Source organism: Ictidomys tridecemlineatus, chromosome 15 (assembly GCF_052094955.1).
Source record: "Ictidomys tridecemlineatus isolate mIctTri1 chromosome 15, mIctTri1.hap1, whole genome shotgun sequence".
Taxonomy (NCBI): domain Eukaryota; kingdom Metazoa; phylum Chordata; class Mammalia; order Rodentia; family Sciuridae; genus Ictidomys; species Ictidomys tridecemlineatus.
Genome location: NC_135491.1, coordinates 49,691,808 through 49,712,398, shown reverse-complemented (window position 1 = coordinate 49,712,398; position 20,591 = coordinate 49,691,808). Strand labels below are relative to the sequence as shown.

Sequence of the window (20,591 nt, the reverse complement as noted above, 5' to 3'; positions counted from 1 at the left end):
AAACAAATTAGTAAAAAGTTTTATGGATGATCTGTCTCAATCTCTCTCAGTCTCAGTATTTCTTAGTACTGTAGATTTTAGCAATCCCAGCATATCTTTTTTTTTTTTTTTTTTTTTTTTACAATTTCTCTTTGGAATTGCTGGTGTCACTACTCTTACTTTTGGGCCATTAATAAGTAAATAAGGGAGAACTACTGTACAGTCAAATTGCTTTTAGCATTCTGAAAAAAAAAAAAAAAGACAAAACAGACTTACAGGAAAGATATTCAAACACATGGCGAAGATTATGAATTCTGGGTAAATGGTGTGGCTCCTTCCAATCTCACGCCTTCTCCTCTCTTGGCAGGGTGGATGTGGTAATCTGCCTTAGCACCACTGTGCGTAATGACACTCTGCAGGAAGCCAAGGAGCACAGAGTGTCCCTGAAGTGCCGTAAGCAGCTCCGTGTGGAGGAACTAGAGATGGTACTGCTTCCCACAAACCCCAGGGGCCCGTGCTTAGAAAGCTGGGGATGGGTGGGAACAAAGCCAAAGATTTTAGCAACTATTATTATGGTCAAGGTCGGAGTCACCTTGGTGAAATTTTACCATGTGGACATTAGCTTCTTGTCTCGCTGTTTTGTTTTGGTTTTGAAGGATAAAGCATTTTTAACACACATTGGAAAACTAGCTCTAGGGCAAGCTCTTAAGTTTGTTATAACGGTCATTAATCAATAATGTCCTCAGGGACTGAGGGTCTTTTCCTCTCTGTGGCATCAGCTTCATGCCAATATGGGTTTCACTCTTGGCTCCATACAGTGGCTGCCTGTGACACTGGACTGCCTATTCCACTACTCATCCAACAGGAAAAGGGAAAAAGAAATCTCCCTTTACCATGAAGTAAAGTTCCTTCCCATCTGTTGGATTGTGCCCACCCCCTAAGCAGCTGAGGTGTCCAGGGGACTGCCACACCATGCACTGATGAGTTTGCTTCTTATCAGGGTGGAATGAATTTGGGTCATATGCAGTGTACACTGTAGGAGGACACTTCTTGCTCTTGCTATTCTTGTTGAAGTCACACCCAGATCTTGTTAAAAAAAAAGATTAAATTTTTTTGTATGTTTTTATGAATCATACCATTTCACCTCAGTCTAAGTAAAAATTAGTAATGGAGACCAAACATCATTAAATCACAGAAGTTGTCAGCTTTTCACATTCAGTGGCAGTGATTCATTCAATGATGATTCTATTTAAGTGGAGCTGGTCTGAGTGTCCTATTATAATAGAGACTTGTTTTGAGCTAGAAACTTTGATTTCCTCATTTAAGCCTGTTTTGATAAAATAATAAAGATAGAATCGTATATTTGCACTATATTTTAACTTTCTAATGTGATTTTCACATAGTTTTATTTCATCTCAGCAGTCCTCTGAAGGACTAGACATGGCATTTCATTTTCTAAGAAGGCTTAAGGCAACACTGCTGCCATTTGTAGAAGTTGTGGTCACTAGATAAGATTTTTAAAAAAGATTCAACGGGGCTGGGGTTGTGGCTCAGCGGTAGAGCGCTTGCCTAGCACGTGCGGGGCCCTGGGTTCAATTTCAGCACCACATAAAAATAAAGAAAGAAAGGTATTGTGTACAACTAAAGAAATAAAGGTATTGTAAATAAATAAATAAATGAATGAATGAATATTCAACCAACAAATAAGTCTATAGAACACTGACTTTTCCAACCTAAAGAAGCTCACTTTCGGGGCTTGGGTTGTGGCTCAGTGGTAGAGCGCTTGCCTAGTATGCATGAGGCACTGGGTTCGATTCTCAGCACCACATATAAGTAAATAAAATTTTAAAAAAAGAAGCAGCAACTCACTTTTCCATGCTGACTCCCTCTTATACAGACAGAGGACATCCGGCTGGAGCCAGATCTGTATGAAGCCTGCAAGAGTGACATCAAGAACTACTGTTCCACTGTGCAGTATGGCAATGCTCAGGTAACCTTTTGCTTTGGTTAACTGTAGAAGTCATGTGAGAGTGACATTGTGATGACTAATTCTTTGCTGGTAAAACATGACCCATTACATTCTGTTGAGCCTTACTATCTCCTTTATACCATACCAGACTGCCTTTCCCAGAGTTCCTCCCTTATACTCTTCTTTGTCCCATATTTTTTCTCTTCCCTCTTTCCAGTTACCTCATCTTTCTCCACCTAATCTGCTTAATATAAGCTTCTAGTGATCCTTTAAGTTTCTCTTCCTCTTGATAGCTTTCCCAGCTCTTTTACCTTCAGACTGTTTTCCCATTGCACAGAAGTTCTTAAGAGTCAAGTAAGAATCATCTAGGGAAGTTATTTTAAGTACAGAAATAAGGCCCTCTCCAGAATTGCCAAGATGAATTATAAGCAAGTAATATTTTTTTTAAAATGTTCTCCAGTTACCCCAGTACATTGCCATAGTGCTTTAGCTTTTGAGATAATTTATATACATTGTCTCATATCTACCATTGCCGGTGAAAAACCTGAGTCCATCTGATTCTCATCTCTTTGTAGTTTATCCACGTCTGAGAGGGTTAGTTTTCTGTTTAACATTCTGTAATTTCAGTGTGATGTATGTGATGTAATTAGGTGCAGTGTTGTGTTTTCTCTAGCCTGGTTGGCTCTTTCAGTCTCAGAATCATGTCTTTCTCTGCTTCTGGAGAATTTTCAATCATTGTTCTTTCAAAATTTGCTTTCCATTTCCTTCCTCCTAGAATTCCGATAACTATCTCAGTCTGTCCTCTGCATCTTATTTTTGGCCCAGGGTCTGGCCATGTTGCTGAGGCTGACTTTGAATTTGTAATCCTCCAGCCTCTGTCTTTTAACTTTTTTTTGGCGGGGGGCATTGTTTGTTTGTTGTACCGGGGATTGAACCCAGGAACACTTTACTACTAAGCTACATCCCCAGTCCTTTTCATTTTCTATTTTGAGGGAGAGTTGCTAAGTTGCTGAGGGTCTCACTAAGTTGCTGAAGCTAGCCTCAAACTTGGAATCCTCCTGCCTCAGCCTCCTAAATGACTAACTTTTCTTTATACTTCCATTTTTGTCACCTTGTGTATCATCTTTCTTAATGTATTAGTTGGTGTTTTTTGGTTGTTCCTGGAAGATTTTGTGGAAGCCTTGTGACTTCATGCTGCAGCCCTGGTTATTGTAGGTAGCCTCCTATCTGCTTTCTTTTTCTTCATTTTTAATAATATCTCAAGGTTTGGTGTAAGGAAGGGAAGATTTCAAGATATACTTAATTTATACTTAATTCATTAAAATCTATCCCATAACACTTTATGCTTTTATTTAGCACTCAATTTTTTCCCATCATAGTTACTTATGATTTGCCCTATGAGACTGTGTTTGTCAGAATTAAGGATTGGGACTTAAGTCTTATCTAGCCTCTAACAATCCATTCTCATGTGATACATGATACAACTTCCTGGCTTATGTCTACTATCTAGTCAGGGTTGTTGCTCCAGGCAGAGAATCTAATGCATGCTCCAAGGAGACTCTTGATAAGAAACAGCTAGCTCTAGAAGGCAGAAAATCCAGGAAACCTGAGTGAGTTTAGACTCCAGTATAGCCTGCTTCTCAACCTAAATTTTTATACTATTTGGTTTGCTACTGGCCCTAAGGTTGTAAATCTATAACTCTCCTTGGGGATTAACTCTTGATTCATATTGCCTTGGAATTAGAAATGAAAGATACTTGAATAGAAAATGGGGCATGCACTAGGAACTGAATGCACCAGTCAAAATATATAGACTGTCCTATAATCCTAGCAGCTCGGGAGGTGAAGCAGGAGGATTGTGAGTTCAAAGCCAGCCTCAGCAAGAGTGAGGCACTAAAGCAACTCAGTGAGACCCTGTCTCTAAATAAAATACAAAATAGGGCTAGGGATGTGGCTCAGTGGTTGAGTACCCCTGAGTTCATTCTCTGGTACCAACCCTCCCCCCCAAAAAAAAAAAACATGGACTGTCAATCTTTGATCCATTCCCCAACTTGACCATATCTCTTATGTCATAGATCATTGAATGTCTGAAAGAAAACAAGAAGCAGCTGAGTACCCGTTGCCACCAGAAAGTATTTAAACTGCAGGAAACAGAGATGATGGACCCAGAACTAGACTACACACTCATGCGAGTCTGCAAGCAGATGATAAAGGTAAGGGCCAGTTGTAGCAAAAGTGAAAATAATAGCATAAATCCCTCTCCATTGCAACCTGTTAAACACAGCCAAGATGGCGCTTCTCCAGATGTGATCCCTAGGCCAGTAGCATCAGCCTACCTGGCAACTTCAGATTCCTGGGCTCCACCCAGATCTGCTGGGTCAGACTCTCTTGGGCTAAAATAGAGACAATCTCCGCAAGCCCTCAGATGATGTGGATGAATATTCAAGTGGAAAACCGCAGAACTGAGGTAATTAGCCTCACTTTAGTTCAAGGCACAGGTAAATAGATACCCAATAAACACATGACTAGTAATTAAGGGTCGGTGTACTTAGCTACCATCCAGTGTGTTCCTATAAGATCATCTCCCGTATTCAAAGGGTTTTTCTGTTCTGCAGTTCTTTGCTTCAGTTATTCTTTTAGTAAATATTCTCAGAAGTTTCTTTATCTGTCCACACATATAAAAAAAAATTAAACTTAAGATCTAATTCCTATGTCAGCATTTTCAATGCCAACTCTAATGTACCAACAAAAAAAAATATGGAAAATAAATAAATAAAAGTTCAAAAAAATGCCAAGTTTCACCTACCAAATAAATTTCAAAGATAATTTCGAGCATTAAAAGTGTAAGTTTCAGTGGCTGTGGCTGTGGCTCAGTGGTAGCACACTTACCTGGTATGTGTGAGGTACTGGGTTTGATTCTCAGCACCACATATAAATAAATAAAATAAAGGTCTATCAACAACTTATAAAGGTTTAAAAAAAATGTAAGCTTCAGGACTGAGGTTGTGGCTCAGCAGTAGAGCACTTGCCTAACACATGCAGGGCCCTGGGTTTGATCCTCAGCACCACATAAAAATATATATATATAAATAAACAAAATAAATGTATTTGTCCATCTATAACTAGAAAAAAGTATTTGAAAGAAAAAAAAAGTTTAAGTTTCTGGGCTGTGGATATAGCTCAATTGGTAGAGTGTTTGCCTTGCATGCACAAGGCCCTGGGTTCAATCCCCAGCATCACAAAAAAATTGAAAAATAAAAATAAATTAAAAATGTGAGTTTCTCGGGCTGGGAATGTGGCTCAGGCAGTAGCGCGCTCGCCTGGCATGTGTGCGGCCCGGGTTCGATCCTCAGCACCACATACCAACAAAGATGTTGTGTCCGCCGAGAACTAAAAAATAAATATTAAAAAAAAAAATTCTCTCAAAAAAGAAAAAAAAAATGTGAGTTTCTCTAGCTAGTCCTGGTCCAGGTGAGTCACATGGATGGAAATGTCAGACACTGATTTAAGAGAAAGTTTTAAAATTTTATAAAAGTCAATACACAATCCATATTCCCATATTAGGATGTTAATAGATTATAATCACACATGCTTCAGAGACCTACAAACAGAACTGGCAGGGGAGGCTTGATTCTAGTGTCCCAACCAGAGTTTATCAGGAACTGTGGCACTTAAAGACTCTTTGCAGGGGCTGGAGTTGTAGCTCAGCAGTAGAGCGCTTGCCTAGCATGTGTGAGGCACTGGGTTCAATTCTCAGCACCACATACAAATAAGTAAATAAAATAAAGGCATATTGGGCTGGGGGTTATGGTTCAGCGGTAGAGTGTGTGCCTAGCACATGCAAGGCCTTGGGTTTTATGCTCAGCACCATATAAAAATAAATAAAATAAAAGTATGTGTCCAACTACAACTAAAAAATAAATATTTTTTAAAAATAAACATCAACAACTAAAAATAAGACTCGTTGTTTAGCAAATAGAGATGGAGGTCATTTCTATTATAAAACTGAACCTTAGTGACGGACAATAATAAATGTACAGGGGCCAGACCCTCAGTGTTTGGCTGGATTATAAACCCCTATAATTAGGATGAACCAGATGAGTCTTTACCCCACATTCATGTTCACATTGGTTGATGGGTAAAACCTAATTCCTAGGTTTTCCCACTGGATTTGGTTAGATAGGATTTGAGCGCTCGATGACTACCTGGTACAATGTTGTATTCATACTCAAGCAATAATTAATTACGCTCATGGGATTGCATGTAACTTAACATAGCCATATAATCAATGCCATGTAAATTAGGAATCAGAGACATAATAGAAATGTGACAAATACAGTTGAGAATAAGTGAAAAAAGGGAACTTAAGGGCCTGGGTTGTGGCTCAGCATAGAGTACTCGCTTAGCATGTGTGAGGCCCTAGGTTTGATCCTCAGCGTCACATATAAATAAATAAAATAAAGGTATTGTATCCACCTACAACTAAAAAATTAAAAAAAAAATTTTTTTTTTTTAAAAAAGGGAACTTGAGGCCTGGTGCTTACTCAGGCTTAGCTGTTCTTCTGTGCCAAGTGATTCCTTCGCACTGCTTCTTCAATGAGCGCTCTCTTAGATGCAACAGTAAGATGTAACAATGATCACAGGTGGATTAATTGGCAGATAAGGATAGCTGTTTTCATAAAACCTTGTTTCATTGCAGAGGTTCTGTCCAGAAGCAGATTCTAAAACCATGTTACAGTGTTTGAAGCAAAATAAAAACAGTGAATTGATGGATCCCAAATGCAAACAGATGATAACCAAGCGCCAGATCACCCAGAACACAGGTACCATCCTGCTTAACTCTCTTGGTCTCATTGAGTATAGCTTGAAGGATAACTGAGAAAGCCACCATCCAGTCTGCTGATTAAACTATATAGTTACCTAATTAAACTGCAGATACTTTACCACCCTTGGATTTTAAGAGAAGAGCTTAGATGTAAGCAGAGTGACTTTCTCCTCCTTTGAGGAGTATCCAGAAAGGATGGCATGACAGGAGAAACAGGAAGCAAACATCTGGAAAACTGCCCTTGAGGAACAAGGGCTAGAGTTCCTTGGAAAAGATAGTTTAGAGATAATAAAACTGCATGAGCATGTCAAAAGATATGGGCAATCTCTTTTAGAACAGAAACTTCAGCTTTTGGCTGCAAGACCTTGTAGCTTAATATGCAATGTGTTGGATATTTCTTTCTTGGTGTTTTCAAAAATATCTAGTATAGGCAAGGCTGTTGCTATCTGTTTGTTTTTTAATATTGGCCACAAAACCCTGCACAAGTGCTCTTGAACCAAATTATATCACTGATTAACAGTGGAGTGAGAGCTCAGAACATATTTACTAAATGAACAGATTGTGTTTTAGTTATGGTCATTGACATGCAGTCATGGTCATTGCCCCTTTTCAGAAAGGTGGATTTTTAAAAATTGATGAACTTTTCTAGGTGGAATATTTTATCAAGTATTTACTGCTTCTTACTCTAGATTATCGATTAAATCCTGTGCTAAGAAAAGCCTGTAAAGCTGACATTCCTAAGTTCTGCCATGGTATCCTGACCAAGGCCAAGGATGATTCAGAGCTAGAAGGCCAAGTCATCTCTTGCCTCAAGCTGAGATATGCTGACCAGGTAAACAGAAGGGCTCTCCACAGAGCTGTGTTTATGGAGCTGCCTCTGTCCCTGGGAGTGTTCTCTATGAAAGTCTTTAGTGTACCCCTGTTTTCCCAAGACCTTTTTTATGGCCTTCCCCAAGCCAGATAATAAGGGACTAAATAAAAACTGACAATCTCTGGTGGGCTGCTGTATTCCCTCTTTGTCACATGTAGCGCCTGTCTTCAGACTGTGAAGACCAGATCCGCATGATCATCCAGGAGTCTGCACTCGATTACCGCCTCGACCCTCAGCTGCAGCTGCACTGCTCAGATGAGGTAGGATCAGGTGTAAAACTGGCTCTGAGTCTGGGTCTGCACAGAGCTGGTCAGAGAAGATTTACTGGAGAAAAGTTCTTTACTTTCTTTCTCTTCAGCCTTGAACTCATAGTTAGCTGCTGGCCCATTCTTTTACAGCTCTTAATGAATTCCAGGTTCTCTGTCCCTCTGAACTGTGCTTACCATTAGTCCATCAGACTGTCCTGTTGGCTTCATACTTCTCTGTTGAACAGGGTATTCTTTTATTATCACTTTCTACATATAATTTGTTCTTATTCTGTATAGTTAAATCAGAACACCCCAAGATTTGCCATAAAAATAAAAGTGTTCTTGTGATAGCTCTAAGTGCTTATCTGTAGAAATTATTCTACTCCTAGTTAGAAAAAGCCATGTGAAGAATCCTGTTTAATATACATCAATTTGAAAAAAATCACAGCTAAAGATGTTTCAAAGAACCTTACTCATAAAACTGTCCAAAGAAAGTTAAGTTTGTTATCTTCACTGTGGGCTTGGTTTAAGAACCCCTTTGTGTGTGCTTCCAAGTTGTGAGTCTGGGTTAACTCTGAACTCTGTAAATGTTAAGTATTTGCTTTCAGTATTTTATTGGGCTTTATAACCGTCCTCATGTGAAATTAGGGACTAGCCTCTTTGTTGAAGTCCTAGGACAGTGTGACTCCACAGCATAGAGATATGTACATTTACTAACTCAGTTCCATGTGCCTATCATCGTGAAGGAAAACAGAACCTAGGAGCCTGGCCTCTGCAGGGAGAGGGTGTGTGCTCCACCAGCAAGCTGTTAGAGATAAGCTCTGGGCGCACGTGGAGGATCACCATGTATACATATTGAAAGGCCAAGGTTTCTGGTGATAGCAGAACATCCCTCACCTGTCACTCAGCATCTGGTCAGTGCAGTGAGAGAAGTCACCAGTAGTGTCCAGGGACTGTTGGACTCAGCAGGCTCATCTGTTTAGGAAGCCTTTGTTCTTTATTGTGCTCAGGAGAATGGCCTTGTTTTCTTTTGTCTCCTGAACAGATTGCCAATCTTTGTGCTGAAGAAGCAGCAGCCCAGGAGCAAACAGGTCAAGTGGAAGAGTGCCTCAAGGTCAACCTGCTCAAGATCAAAACAGAAATGTGTAAAAAGGTAACCATCATCACCTTTTTTTCTCTGCTTTTGCTTCCCCTCCACCCTTCTTTGAATCAGAATCTTGCAGTGTTTCCCAGGCTGACCTCAAACTCCTGGGCTCAAGCAGTCCTCCTGCCTCAGCCTCTACTGTAGCTGAGACTACAAACACTCTACTGAGCCTAGTTTTGCTCCCCTTTTTCTCTTCTTTTAATGTTATGGTCTGTACTCCTTAGTAACAAGATCGGAACTCTAAGCCTTCCTTCACAGCATTCTATGTGTTTCGTAAAACTTTAAACCTGGTCCTTGACCATTATCTCCTTTAACTTTAATATTCTTTCACATACACTAATTATATGTAAATATGCCTCATCTTGCAGCTAGACCATTGTTTTTTTTTAATGTATTTTTTTAGTTTTTGATGAACCTTTATTTTATTTATTTATATGCAATGCTGAGAATCGAACCCAATGTGTCACACATGCTAGGTAAGTGTTTCACCACTGAGCCACAACTCCAGCCCACTAGACCATTATTTAAAGGCACCCTGAACAAAACAAAATGTTAGTACCATTTTATCGTTTCACACTCATGACAATCAATGAAACAAAGTATCTAGTTCATTTAAGAAATGTCACCTTATTAGCAGGGTGCAGTGGTACACTTCGGTAATCCCAGCAATGCAGGTGGATGGCAAGTGCAAAGTCAGCTTGGACAACTTATCAAGACCCTGTCTCAAAATATACTAGAAAGGCTGGAATTGTGGCTCAGTGGTAGAACACTTGCCTAGTGTGAGGCTGGGTTCAGTTATCAGTGTTGCATATAAATAACTGAATAAAATACAGGTCCATTGATATCTAAAAAAATTTTTTTTAATAAATACAGTAGAAAGGGTAGGGAATATAGCTCAGTGGTAGAGCATTAACCTAGCCTGTGCAAGCATTGGGTTCAATTCCCTGTACCAAAAAATACTAACAATCAAATTATGCCTTCTAAGCATACATTATCTTGCAATACGGAAAATGCAATTTAGCAGACTAGACCATTTAACAAGAGCCTGTCTCAGTTTCACAAAAGGGCTACAGATGCTTTCAGAGATAAAGCATTTGTCTAACAAGCCCAAGACCCTGGGTCCAATCCCTGGTACTGCCCAGAAAAGGGCAAAGGAATTAATGTGTTTGACCTTTAAAAAAAAAAAATTAATCTTGTTTAAAAGAAACTTTTATTGATGTCATTGTTGAGTCATTAAGAATGTTGTTTACAAATTTTTTCATCTGCCTAAAATGTTTGATTCCACATGTTCTAAAAAATGGTAGGAGCTGGTTAAAAACTTAACTTTTCCTGCCGGGCATGGTGGCGCACATCTGTGATCCCAGTGGCTCAGGAGGCTGAGACAGGAGGATATTGAGTTCAAAGCTAGCCTCAGCAACAGTGAGGCACTAAGAAACTCAATGAAACCCTGTCTCTAAAAAAAAAAATACAAAATAGGCCTGGGGATATGGCTCAGTGATCAAGTGCCCCTGAGTTCAGTTCCCAGTACCAAACAACCAAACAAAAAAGTTTTCCTTTGACTCCTTTGTCATCAAATGATCTCGTATAAGTTTGGGCAGGATTATTTAGTTTTGTGTTATTGTCTTATAGAACTGCAGTCTTCCCGTTGAGAACAAACTAAATTGTGGCTCAGCAGTAGAGCACTCGCCTAGCATGTGTGTGAGGCTCTGGGTTCAATCCTCAGCACACATAAAAATAAATAAATAAAATAAAAAGGTATTGTGTCCAATTACAATTGAAAAATATAAAAAAAGAAAAAAGAAAGAAAGAAAGAAGACATTTCCGAAGTTGGAATGTAGCTCAGTGGTAGAGCATTTGCTTAGCATGTGCATGGCCCTGAATTCAATCCCCAGCACCACAAAGGAAGGCATTTCTGGCCCATCTTTCCTCCTGTCTATAATTTCATCATGCATAAATGGAGCATCTGTAGAGTTGATATTAGTTCTAATAAAGTGTTTACATTGCTGTTGCTCAGGATAGTAATAAATTCAGATAATTCCTCTTGCAGTAAAAGTAATATTCTGTCCATTCTTTTTTCCTTTTGGGAATGATAGAGGTAAAAGTGGAATATTTTATAAACAAATTGACCCATATTTGGGAATTTTTATATAGCCTATTATGCTGAGTTTTACATTTCATGGGTTTTTTTTCTTGATTTCCCAAAGTTAACAGAATAATTATATGACACCAATAAAAACACTACCATTTAGGTACTTTAAAATTATATAGCCAGGAGCTGGGGTTATGGCTCAGTGGTAGAGTGCCCGCCTAGCACGTGTGAGGTCCTGGGGTTCAATCCTCAGCACCACATATAATAAATAAGTAAAGTTTAAAATATATATATATATATATATATATATAGAGAGAGAGAGAGAGAGAGAGAGACAGGCACGGTGGCACCTATAATCCTAGCTACTCTGTGGCTAAAGTAGAAAGATTATAAGTTCAAGGCCAGCCTGAGCAACTTAGTGAGACCCTGTCTCAAAATGAAAAATAAAAAAATCTAGGGATGTAATTCAGTGATAGGTGACTTGCCTAGCATGCACTAGGCCCCAGGTTCAATCCCCAGTGCTACAAAAATGCTGAGGATAATGATGATATCCATGATGACGACAATGATAATGGTAATGATGATACTGTAGTATACCAGAATGCCAAGAACCCATAGCTAATTTTCCAAGCATGTGTAGTTCCCAGCTTTCCATAGCATATATTGAATCTCTCGGAGGTGGTTAGTGAATTAAATTGGATGCCATGAATTTGCATTCTGTACATCATTGCCACCTATCCCATGTTTATAGACAACAAGTCTAATGCATTTTCTTTATAAAAGTTCTCTCTGTAATTCCCTTCCCTTTCCAGGAAGTGTTAAACATGCTGAAGGAAAGCAAGGCAGACATCTTTGTGGACCCAGTTCTTCACACAGCATGTGCCCTGGACATTAAACACCACTGTGCAGCCATCACCCCTGGCCGTGGGCGTCGTAAGTCACTGAATTCACTTTGGCCCTTTCTGAACTCACTTGGGAGAAGCAAAGGCTCAATCTCAGCCGTCAGTTGCTCCTACTCTGTTCTGTGGCTACAGCCTAACCATAGACAATATCCCTCAGGAGCAAGGTTGATGCCTTTGTGGCATAATGAATTTAGGAATAATCCTGAAGATTTGAGCTGATCTAACCATGGGCAGAGCTAAAGATCTAGTGAAAGGGGTGTTGAGTAATTTATCACAGAAGCAAAAGTTAAGCCATCATCATGGTCCTCTTCCCCTTCTCTTACCCAAACAAGGCTTCCCCAAGGGCCACAGTGGGCACAGTAGGCAGGTTCCGTGTAAGGCTGGAACCTGGCAGGTGTAACTTTGTTTCTAAACCAGGAATACCCAGTAAAAATTGGAGTGATCTTAAGAGAGATTCTGGACAGCCACCCTGCGAGTTACATCCCATCCTCACCATGCTGGATCTTGGGTCAAGTTTCCTAGAATGGATTTGACTTTATTGAACCTGAAGATCTAAATTCTCTGGTGGTTGGATATCCATCCCCTGGCTTTCTAGAAATGTTTCTGTTCTGTGTAGTTGCAGACTTTTTCTTACCTGTTTTCTCTCACAGAAATGTCCTGCCTAATGGAGGCCCTGGAGGATAAGCGGGTGAGATTACAGCCTGAGTGCAAAAAGCGCCTCAATGACCGGATTGAAATGTGGAGTTATGCTGCAAAGGTAAAGACCTAGTGGAGTTCCAGAGTGACCATCTCTTCTGTCCATTTCCAGACGCTCTGAGGTATTTTCTGGTGGTCTTGTCCTTGCTGGAAGACTAGCAGTAGGTATATTTGAGTGAGCCTTTAAAACTTCTTGACTGCTCATGAACCCAAAGCCATCTTATTCCTTTGGACTAGTTCTGTAAGACTTTGCCAGCACCACCAATTGCTTATAGCCCACCGCTGAAAAGTGAGCCACCCAAAGAGAAAAGGAACATCATGCCCATGGGAAAAGAAAGAAATCCAAAAGTCTTACATCTCATTTTTTAAAGATTTACACAGTCTTTGGAAGAAAGTATTATGTGAGACCAGAGCTCAGCTGGCCTGGGACACAGAAGGATGAGATGAAGAGAGGCTTTGGGATGAATAGGGTACCCCAGTAGGGGGATCTGGAAGAGAAGAGAGCTCCCTCCAGAAGTACAGTTCAGTAAGAAGAGTGAAAGTGTTTCTCACATATATGTTGCTTTATAATTTATAAAATGTTTGGATGGCTATTACTTCATATGAACCTCAGATTCCAACGAGGTAAGTAGAATGATTATTTTATCACTTTATGGTGGAGGATACTGACTTCAGAGATTATGACTTGTCCAAACTGCCTCAGGTTTCTCAATCCATGCTTTTATATTGACCCACACTGGAGTAAACTTTCCTAGTGACCTTAGGTTGAGACAGTGACCACAGGATCTCTTCTCCTTCTTGACCAATTTCCCCTGGTCACCCATCTGCTTAAAGGTCAAAGTTGAACACGCTGGATGCAGTGGTACACCCCTGTAGTCCCAGATGCTCAGAAGCCTGAGGCAGCAGGATCCCTTGAGCCCAGGAATTTGAAGCCAGCCTGGGCCATGTAGTAGGACCCTGGTCTCAAAAAAAAGGTCAAGGGTAACAAGGCAGGAGTGAACCCGCAAAGAAAGTCTGCATACCTGGTCAGAAGGGAAATGCCCGGGTGGGATCATGTTTGTCACAGGAGTCTATCTTCCTTTCATTCCTCCCAAAGGAAAAAAGTCATTGTGAAGCCCTCAGTTAGATAAAGCACCCACCATTCGGTCCATTTTTCCCTCACTGGCTTCTGCTCCTTTGAGCTGCTTCACATTGCCTCAGAGTGACTCACTGCTCGTTTGGCAAATGTGGGTGCTCAAATCTCATAAATCCCATGCCTCCCTGCTCTATTCTGTGTACACAAGGTGAACATAGGAGCAGCACAGAGAGCCAGGTTGAGACTCAGAGAACATCTACATGTACACACGGAGAACCTTCTGGTCCTGATTGTGTTGTAGCAGGCTATCATAGAGTGCATTATTGAAAACAGTGGAAATGGAGGGTGAATAGTAGTGAAGCCAGGTGCACACCTGTAATCCTTGACTCTGGAGGCTGAGGCAGGAGGATTGCAAGTCTGAGGCCAGCCTGGGCAACTTAATGAGACCCTGTCTCAAAAGGGCTGGGGCTGTAGCTCAGTGGTAGAGTGCCCCTGGGTTCAATCCTTAGTACCAAAAAAGGGTGCCCATGACTAGTGCTTGGTGAATACATGATGTAATCGTGTTGTTGTATCTTGTTTTTGATGTGGGCGATGCTTGTTTTCTAATGGTGAGTAAAGTCAATATAGAGAAATAGCATATAACAAAATCTCAAGTTTTGTCTTTGTTTTCAAAAAGGGAGCAACATGATAAAGAGTAGAAATCAAAATATATAAGAATCCATAGCTTTATGCAAGTCATATCTAACCCTGAGCCGCTGGGTTTTCATTTTTAATATAGGAGCTATGAGATTTGCTGGTAAAATACACAGAGCTCTTGCCCAGACTGACATGGACGAGTCCACAGTGCAAGAGGCTGGCTGTTAATGTACCAGCAGTGGAGGTCACTATGGAGAAATTGGGGGTGATCTCCTCTCTTTGTAACTTTATGTGTCTGAATTTTGTGCAGTGGATATATGTAGTTCTATGATAAGGTGGAAACGTTTTATCTATGTGTGATTTTTCTCTCCTTCCCTAAAAGAAAAGACATAAATTAAACTAGGAATTGTGGGAGCAAGTTAGACTCAGCACCATAGCCATCCAGCTCTGCCTCTAGGGTCACGCTCTTATCTCCTTCCAGGTGGCCCCAGCAGATGGCTTCTCTGATCTCGCCATGCAAGTGATGACCTCCCCATCGAAGAACTACATCCTCTCTGTGATCAGTGGGAGCATCTGTATATTGTTCCTGATTGGCCTGATGTGTGGACGGATCACCAAGCGAGTGACACGAGAGCTCAAGGACAGGTAGAGCCTCCTTGACCACCAAAGGAACTACCTGCCCAGTGCCCAGTCTGTACAGCCTCCTGTATAGTGTACCCTCACCTCGCCCTTCCAAGAGGTGGCACCATCACCCACGATAGAGCAGCAGCAGGTGCCCACTGCATTGTCCCGTCCAGACCTGGCTACGTCCACGGTATTCTCCTCCGCCGCTGTCTGCAGCATCAGCAACTGGCCGCTTTGGTGGTTGCCATTGTTGGCATACTTGGGTTTACCTGCCTGTAGACATGTCTCTGTACCAACAGGACTACCGACACTTCCAGAACCAACTCACCTGACCTGCAACTCAAAACACTTTTTTTAAAAAAACCACCAAAAAAAAGGGGGGGGGAGAAATTTTTAAAGAAAGAAAAAAATGTACATAGTAACACATGTCCTCCTCCAGTTTTGACTTGGACCACAGGGTTATTTCTTCCCTGTAACTGTGTCAGACAAAGGCAGGACTAGGAGGGGATGCATACCCCAGCACGCCATCACTGAGAGTCTGGCTCATCTCCCAGAAGCACCTTTGGGCTGGATCAGGGCAAAGACTTCACCAGGGACTGGAAAACCACTAACCAGCCTCTGTGGGGCCTGTGGCTTCTGCTAAAGTAGTGATACCTTCCAGCTCCCGCCCAAAATGAACTGCAACTAGTCAAGTCCCACAGCTAGGGTGTTTCTGTGATCTCCTCACCTGGTGCAGTCAGCCATGAGCCTTGGGGAGGGCAGCTCTTCTGGGTCAGAGGTCCGTGAAGCAGGACAGTCCACTGATCTGCACTGGGAGACTGGATTCTGAGTCTACACAGCAGGACTCCATCATCTTTCTTCTCCAGGATGGTGTGGACTATCACGTCTATGTTGGCCCTGCCAAGGGTACGGTCACTTCAGAAGTTCTCTTCTTCTCCAGGAGACAGTGACTGAGGAGAGGGGTATACTGGGGTAGGCAGCAGAGCAGGAAGGAAGAACAGAGGTCTGACTCACTTGGCTTTATTTTTCAGGCTACAATACAGGTCAGAGACAATGACCTATAAAGGTTTAGCAAGGCCTCAGGATGTGACTGACCATCCAGCCTGACCTTTCTGCACGCTCCAGGTGAATTTCCCAGACAAGCTCCTCCATGCCTCTGCGTGAAGGGGTATGGAAAGTGATTACATTAAAAGATGGAGATTTTCTCCGTTCTTTTTTCTGTCCATTTGCTGTGTGTTCCCGCTATAGTAGGCACTGGCTAAATGTGGTCTTTTGGTGATTCATCAGCTTTCTGAAGCTTTATGGGAACAACACTGCTGGCTGTTCTCCCTTGTTGCTCCAGCATGGAGATGTAGGTGTGGGGCAGAGGAGGAGGAGCCCAGGCGTCGAGGTTCAGCCAGGCTCTCCTTTGATTGAGCTTGGGGCCTGGCGTCACGGTGGCTGTGTAGGAGGGCAGCATGTACAGTAGGAGATATATTTATATAATATATATTTTATTAACCTGTTAGACGTCCACAAAGTATTATAAATCACGTGCCTAAAACTGTCCACATAGACCGAGGCCCCCTGGCATTGCCCTTCCTCCTCCTGCCTCTCCTTCACACTGTTGAGTGCCGCAGTACCTGAGTGACATTGTCTTCCCTGGAGTGTGTTCAGTGCAAGCCGTGTCAGTTGCGGATCAGTCGATCCAGATTACTCCTTGTCTCACTGACTGACATAACATTGGAATACTGTGGTTTTTATCCTTTTCCTTTTCCCTGTTTGCTGCCTTTCCTGGAGGGAGTGGGTTCCAGAAGTCGCTGTAAGTTCCCTGCTTAGAGTAATACAAATCTTCAGGGAGTCTGCTGAGCTGCTTTGTCCAGTCCCTCAGTCCTCCTCTTAGTGTCTTCTGATTCTCAGCAGCTCTCCTGGGAGTCTTCAGTCTCGTGATTCTTGCGATACCTACTATGTAAGCAGCTGCCACCCCTAAATGCTGCCGACAAAGCTGAGTTGGTCAGAGGGTCCCTCCCTCTCTAGGAACTGGGGCTTGATATCCAGAACTGGGACCATCCCATGGGAACGCAGGTCTCCAGTGCATGTCAGCGTGGTTTGCAGGACAGGGGTTAGTATTCGCCATTAGGCTGGGGTGGGGAGTATCATTCCCATCCCTGCAGCTTCCTTCCCAATATATGGAAAACATCCTTGTCGTTCTAGTGCATCTCAGCATTCTTTGTGAACTGACAGAAAATCCCATTAATTGTCTGCAGCAGATTTGGAGGTCTGATGAGTTTGGCTCTTTAAATATTTGTTATTTTTAGAACTGTCCAGAATAAGGCCAGGCATGGTGGTAAATGCCCATAATCCCATGTACTAGGAGGCTGAGGTGGGAGGATCACAAGTTCAGGGGGCTAGCTGGAGCAGCTTATCAAGACCCCATCTCGAAAATGGAAAGGGCTGCAGTGTAGCTCAGTGATGGAGCTCTTGCCTAGCCTGTTTGAGTCCCTCAGTTCAATCCCCAGTAGTGTTTAAAAAGAGAGAGAAAGAGTAACTCTGCTGGTGTCTTCAGCTGCTTATTTCAAGGGGCTCTTGAGAGTCCCATACCCAGTCTTGAGCAAGTTTTTCTAAGCCCAGGAAACCCAATGCCATCTGCATTGGCAGCCTACTCACCCACTCTGTACTTCATTTGGCCTAATAGCAAGTTGTACGACACCCTGGGGTGCATCATGGGTATGAATAAGGTAGTTGAAGCTAGTCAAGAGGAACCCAGGCCCTACTACAGGAGCTGGCAATGAACTCTGGCCTTTCTCTCTTTTGATATAGAGCCCTCAAACAAGCATGTAAAAAGCAGAATGTTTGGGACAAGGTTTCAGGCACTTGACAAATTACAGCAGCCAGGTCTCACCAGCATCTCACTCTTGGACACAGTGCTCCAGCCCTCTTGAGACTCCAGGACCCAGGTTCCTGGGCTAGAGGCACTGTGGTTGGGAGGTCAGAGATCTGGACAGAATGCCAAACAAGATCTGCACCTTCTAAGACTTTCTCCCACAGAAGGAGAGCTCCATGCCTGGGATACTTCTTTATCTTGGTGTGTCCCTGGACTTATCTGCTGTTGCTGCTGTCCCAAGGCTGGTCTGGTGGCAGGGAGCACTGACAGGGGAGCCATACCAAAGGCTTGGGTGCCCTCTGGAGAAAGCCCTCATTCCCTACACTCCCAGGAGACCCTCTGGTTCCCTGCTCTAGCCCCAGTTCTGTGGATCCAGTTGATTTGTCTGAGCCAGTGCTAGTGTGTCCTTAGAAGCTGGGGGACTTGAGGGCTGTGGAGGAGCTAATGTTTATGAGCTGGTGCTGCTGGGAACTCGCTGCAGCACCCTGGTGGTCTCATCTTAGGCTTACTCTCCTGTGCGACCCAGCAGGCTGGAGGACATGGGTAAGAGACTGCTTTCCTAGGAGATGTGGCAGAAAGAGATTAAAATTCCATGTCTTCCTGCTTCCTGGGGTCAACTGATAGAAGAATCCAATGGCAAGGATGCTGACATTTATATTTTATTAGACAGATTGGTAAGGAAATTATGTGGCTAATGTCCCTCAACCTTCACAAGAGAATATTAACTCTTGTACGTCATTGTGACTTTTGGAACTATCCCCATTCTCTCCACCTTCAGGATAATAATATCACTTCTGTCCAAACGATCTCCCTAGTGTGAGTCATGGGGGCACTTCCTGGGTCTCCTTTCCTAGCTGGTCTTAAGTCCCTCTGAGATAAGACCTTCCCCTGCCCCATCACAAAACAAGCCTTCTCCACATGTGATGGATCTCAGTATCTCAGTAAGAGGATGAGAAAAGCTAGCTGGACTGGAGCCCTCAGAAGTCATCCATTCCAGCCTGGCACCAGTACCCCCAAATTGTGATCATAGAATCAAAAGAAGAATGTGGCTTTTTTATTTTGTGTATTTTGAAATGTTAACTTATACTTTAGCTTCTTAAGAGTTTTACAAAACTCAACTCCATGCCCTTCGATTGCTCACTATTTGAGCACACCGAAGTAGTTTTACAATGTACAGCGCCCTAGTGTCCTTAGTTCTGTTGGGGATTCACGTTACTTCTCTCCTGTCACCTCTCCATCACTTGGCTTTGATTCCCAACGGTACTTTAACAGGATCTTGTGCCTGGCCTTCCCCCATCCATTTGTGTTTGATTTGCCATCCATCTAACTACATTCCCCCTTTGTCCCTCTACCAGAGAGGACCAGGCTACCTGTAAGGGCAGTCAGGTTTGAAGACGAGTCCCCCTTCCTACCCAGACCTCATACAACATGTGAATCTTAAACCCAGACTGTACTTCAGGCTCACATTCTTCCCAAGCCATCTAGTGAGTCTGATGTGGGGACCTACGGACTGTTTTTTGTTACCTGGAGCACAAAGATGGATCAGTCAGCAGATTGGTGGTGATGAGGTCCTGACGGGGGTCTCCTCTTCCCTCCTCTCCCCTGGAACCCACCAGGACACTAGGCCCTGCACAGTGGAGAGATCTTCCCAGGCAAGGAAGTGGTGTGGACAGTGCCTGTGTTGTGTTTGCCTTCCCCGCAGCGTAGGGCTGACATCTGGACCTCCCTCTGCCGGGCAACAGGTGGTTGGAACAGGTGCCCAGATCACACTAGTGCACTGGGCAGCAAGCTTCCCAAGTGGCTGCCTCCAGCTCAAAGCCCCCAGCTCAGTCCTGGCAGGACAGGCTACACGGCAGTCCTGTGTGAAATCTTAGGCCTCTTGACCTTTTTTTTTTTTTTTTTTCCTTGAAAGAAAAGTACAATTAACAAGCCTCTTTTGTAAATGGGTTTCCTTTCTATGTATAAAGTCCCGGCAGTTCCTTGTTTTTACATGTTCATGCTGTGTAATTTTGAGATGTTACTGAGATTCTGAACATAGTGTGCATTTTTTTCTGTACAGATGAAACAGGAGAATTTAATAAAGAGTTTGCAGGTTTGTACTTGTTAAATCTTCTCTGTGGTGACTGGGAGAAATCTCCAAGTGTTCAGAGGTGTCAGCAATGACTGAATTGCCAGTGAGGCCCTCAGGTCACAGCTGAGGGCCCACCAGAGTAGGACTGCAAGATGTTCGAAGAGAAGGGACCTGTGTTCCTGTTCTCTCTATGCCAGGACAGGGCTGAGAGTCACATCTGGAGTTTTCAGGCTGATGAGTGCAAAATTACCCATTCCCATGACGTGATTAAGGCCTTGTCCTGGGGCACAGCCCTGGAACCTCTCCTTGAGGTGCTTCACATAAGATGGCTGGTCCTGCAAGTGGTGCCTGGGCTCAGCTCTGCCACTGACTGCCCCTTCTGCTCAGTCCTATCCTTACCCAAAGCCCTGCCCTGTGTCCGTGGCCTTCCCTGGATGCCCTTCCTGGGCATTTCCTTCTATTCCACTCTCAGCAAAGCTGATTTGCATCTGAGTGTTAAAAGTTAAAAGCTTAGGGATCCCTCTCTTGGGCCCTCCTTCCCCTTTAGAAGCATTGCTTTCTCTCTATTACTCTGATATTTGCTGGGGGGCAAGGCGGTG

The 20,591-nt window shown here is 42.8% G+C and overlaps 1 protein-coding gene and 1 non-coding gene across 4 annotated transcripts in view; both read left to right on the top strand.

Moving 5' to 3' along the window:
• Window positions 1-20,029, top strand: part of Glg1 (golgi glycoprotein 1) — a 123,177-nt gene extending 103,148 nt beyond the window's left edge. For 2 of the 3 annotated variants that reach the window (XM_078032662.1, XM_005318423.4), the window contains 10 exons: window positions 347-464; window positions 1,877-1,969; window positions 4,024-4,161; window positions 6,648-6,771; window positions 7,463-7,605; window positions 7,803-7,904; window positions 8,938-9,045; window positions 11,938-12,058; window positions 12,678-12,784; window positions 14,916-20,029. In XM_078032662.1, the coding sequence (XP_077888788.1) occupies window positions 347-464; window positions 1,877-1,969; window positions 4,024-4,161; window positions 6,648-6,771; window positions 7,463-7,605; window positions 7,803-7,904; window positions 8,938-9,045; window positions 11,938-12,058; window positions 12,678-12,784; window positions 14,916-15,083 (1,222 nt within the window). In that variant the 3' untranslated portion in view covers window positions 15,084-20,029. The remainder of the gene's footprint in view (window positions 1-346; window positions 465-1,876; window positions 1,970-4,023; window positions 4,162-6,647; window positions 6,772-7,462; window positions 7,606-7,802; window positions 7,905-8,937; window positions 9,046-11,937; window positions 12,059-12,677; window positions 12,785-14,915) is intronic. The other variant, XM_021721734.3, reaches the window with a different exon arrangement.
• Window positions 5,117-5,190, top strand: Trnaa-ugc (transfer RNA alanine (anticodon UGC)). The gene has a single exon. It is a non-coding gene; the product is annotated as a tRNA-Ala (tRNA).
• Window positions 20,030-20,591: the final 562 nt, after the last annotated feature.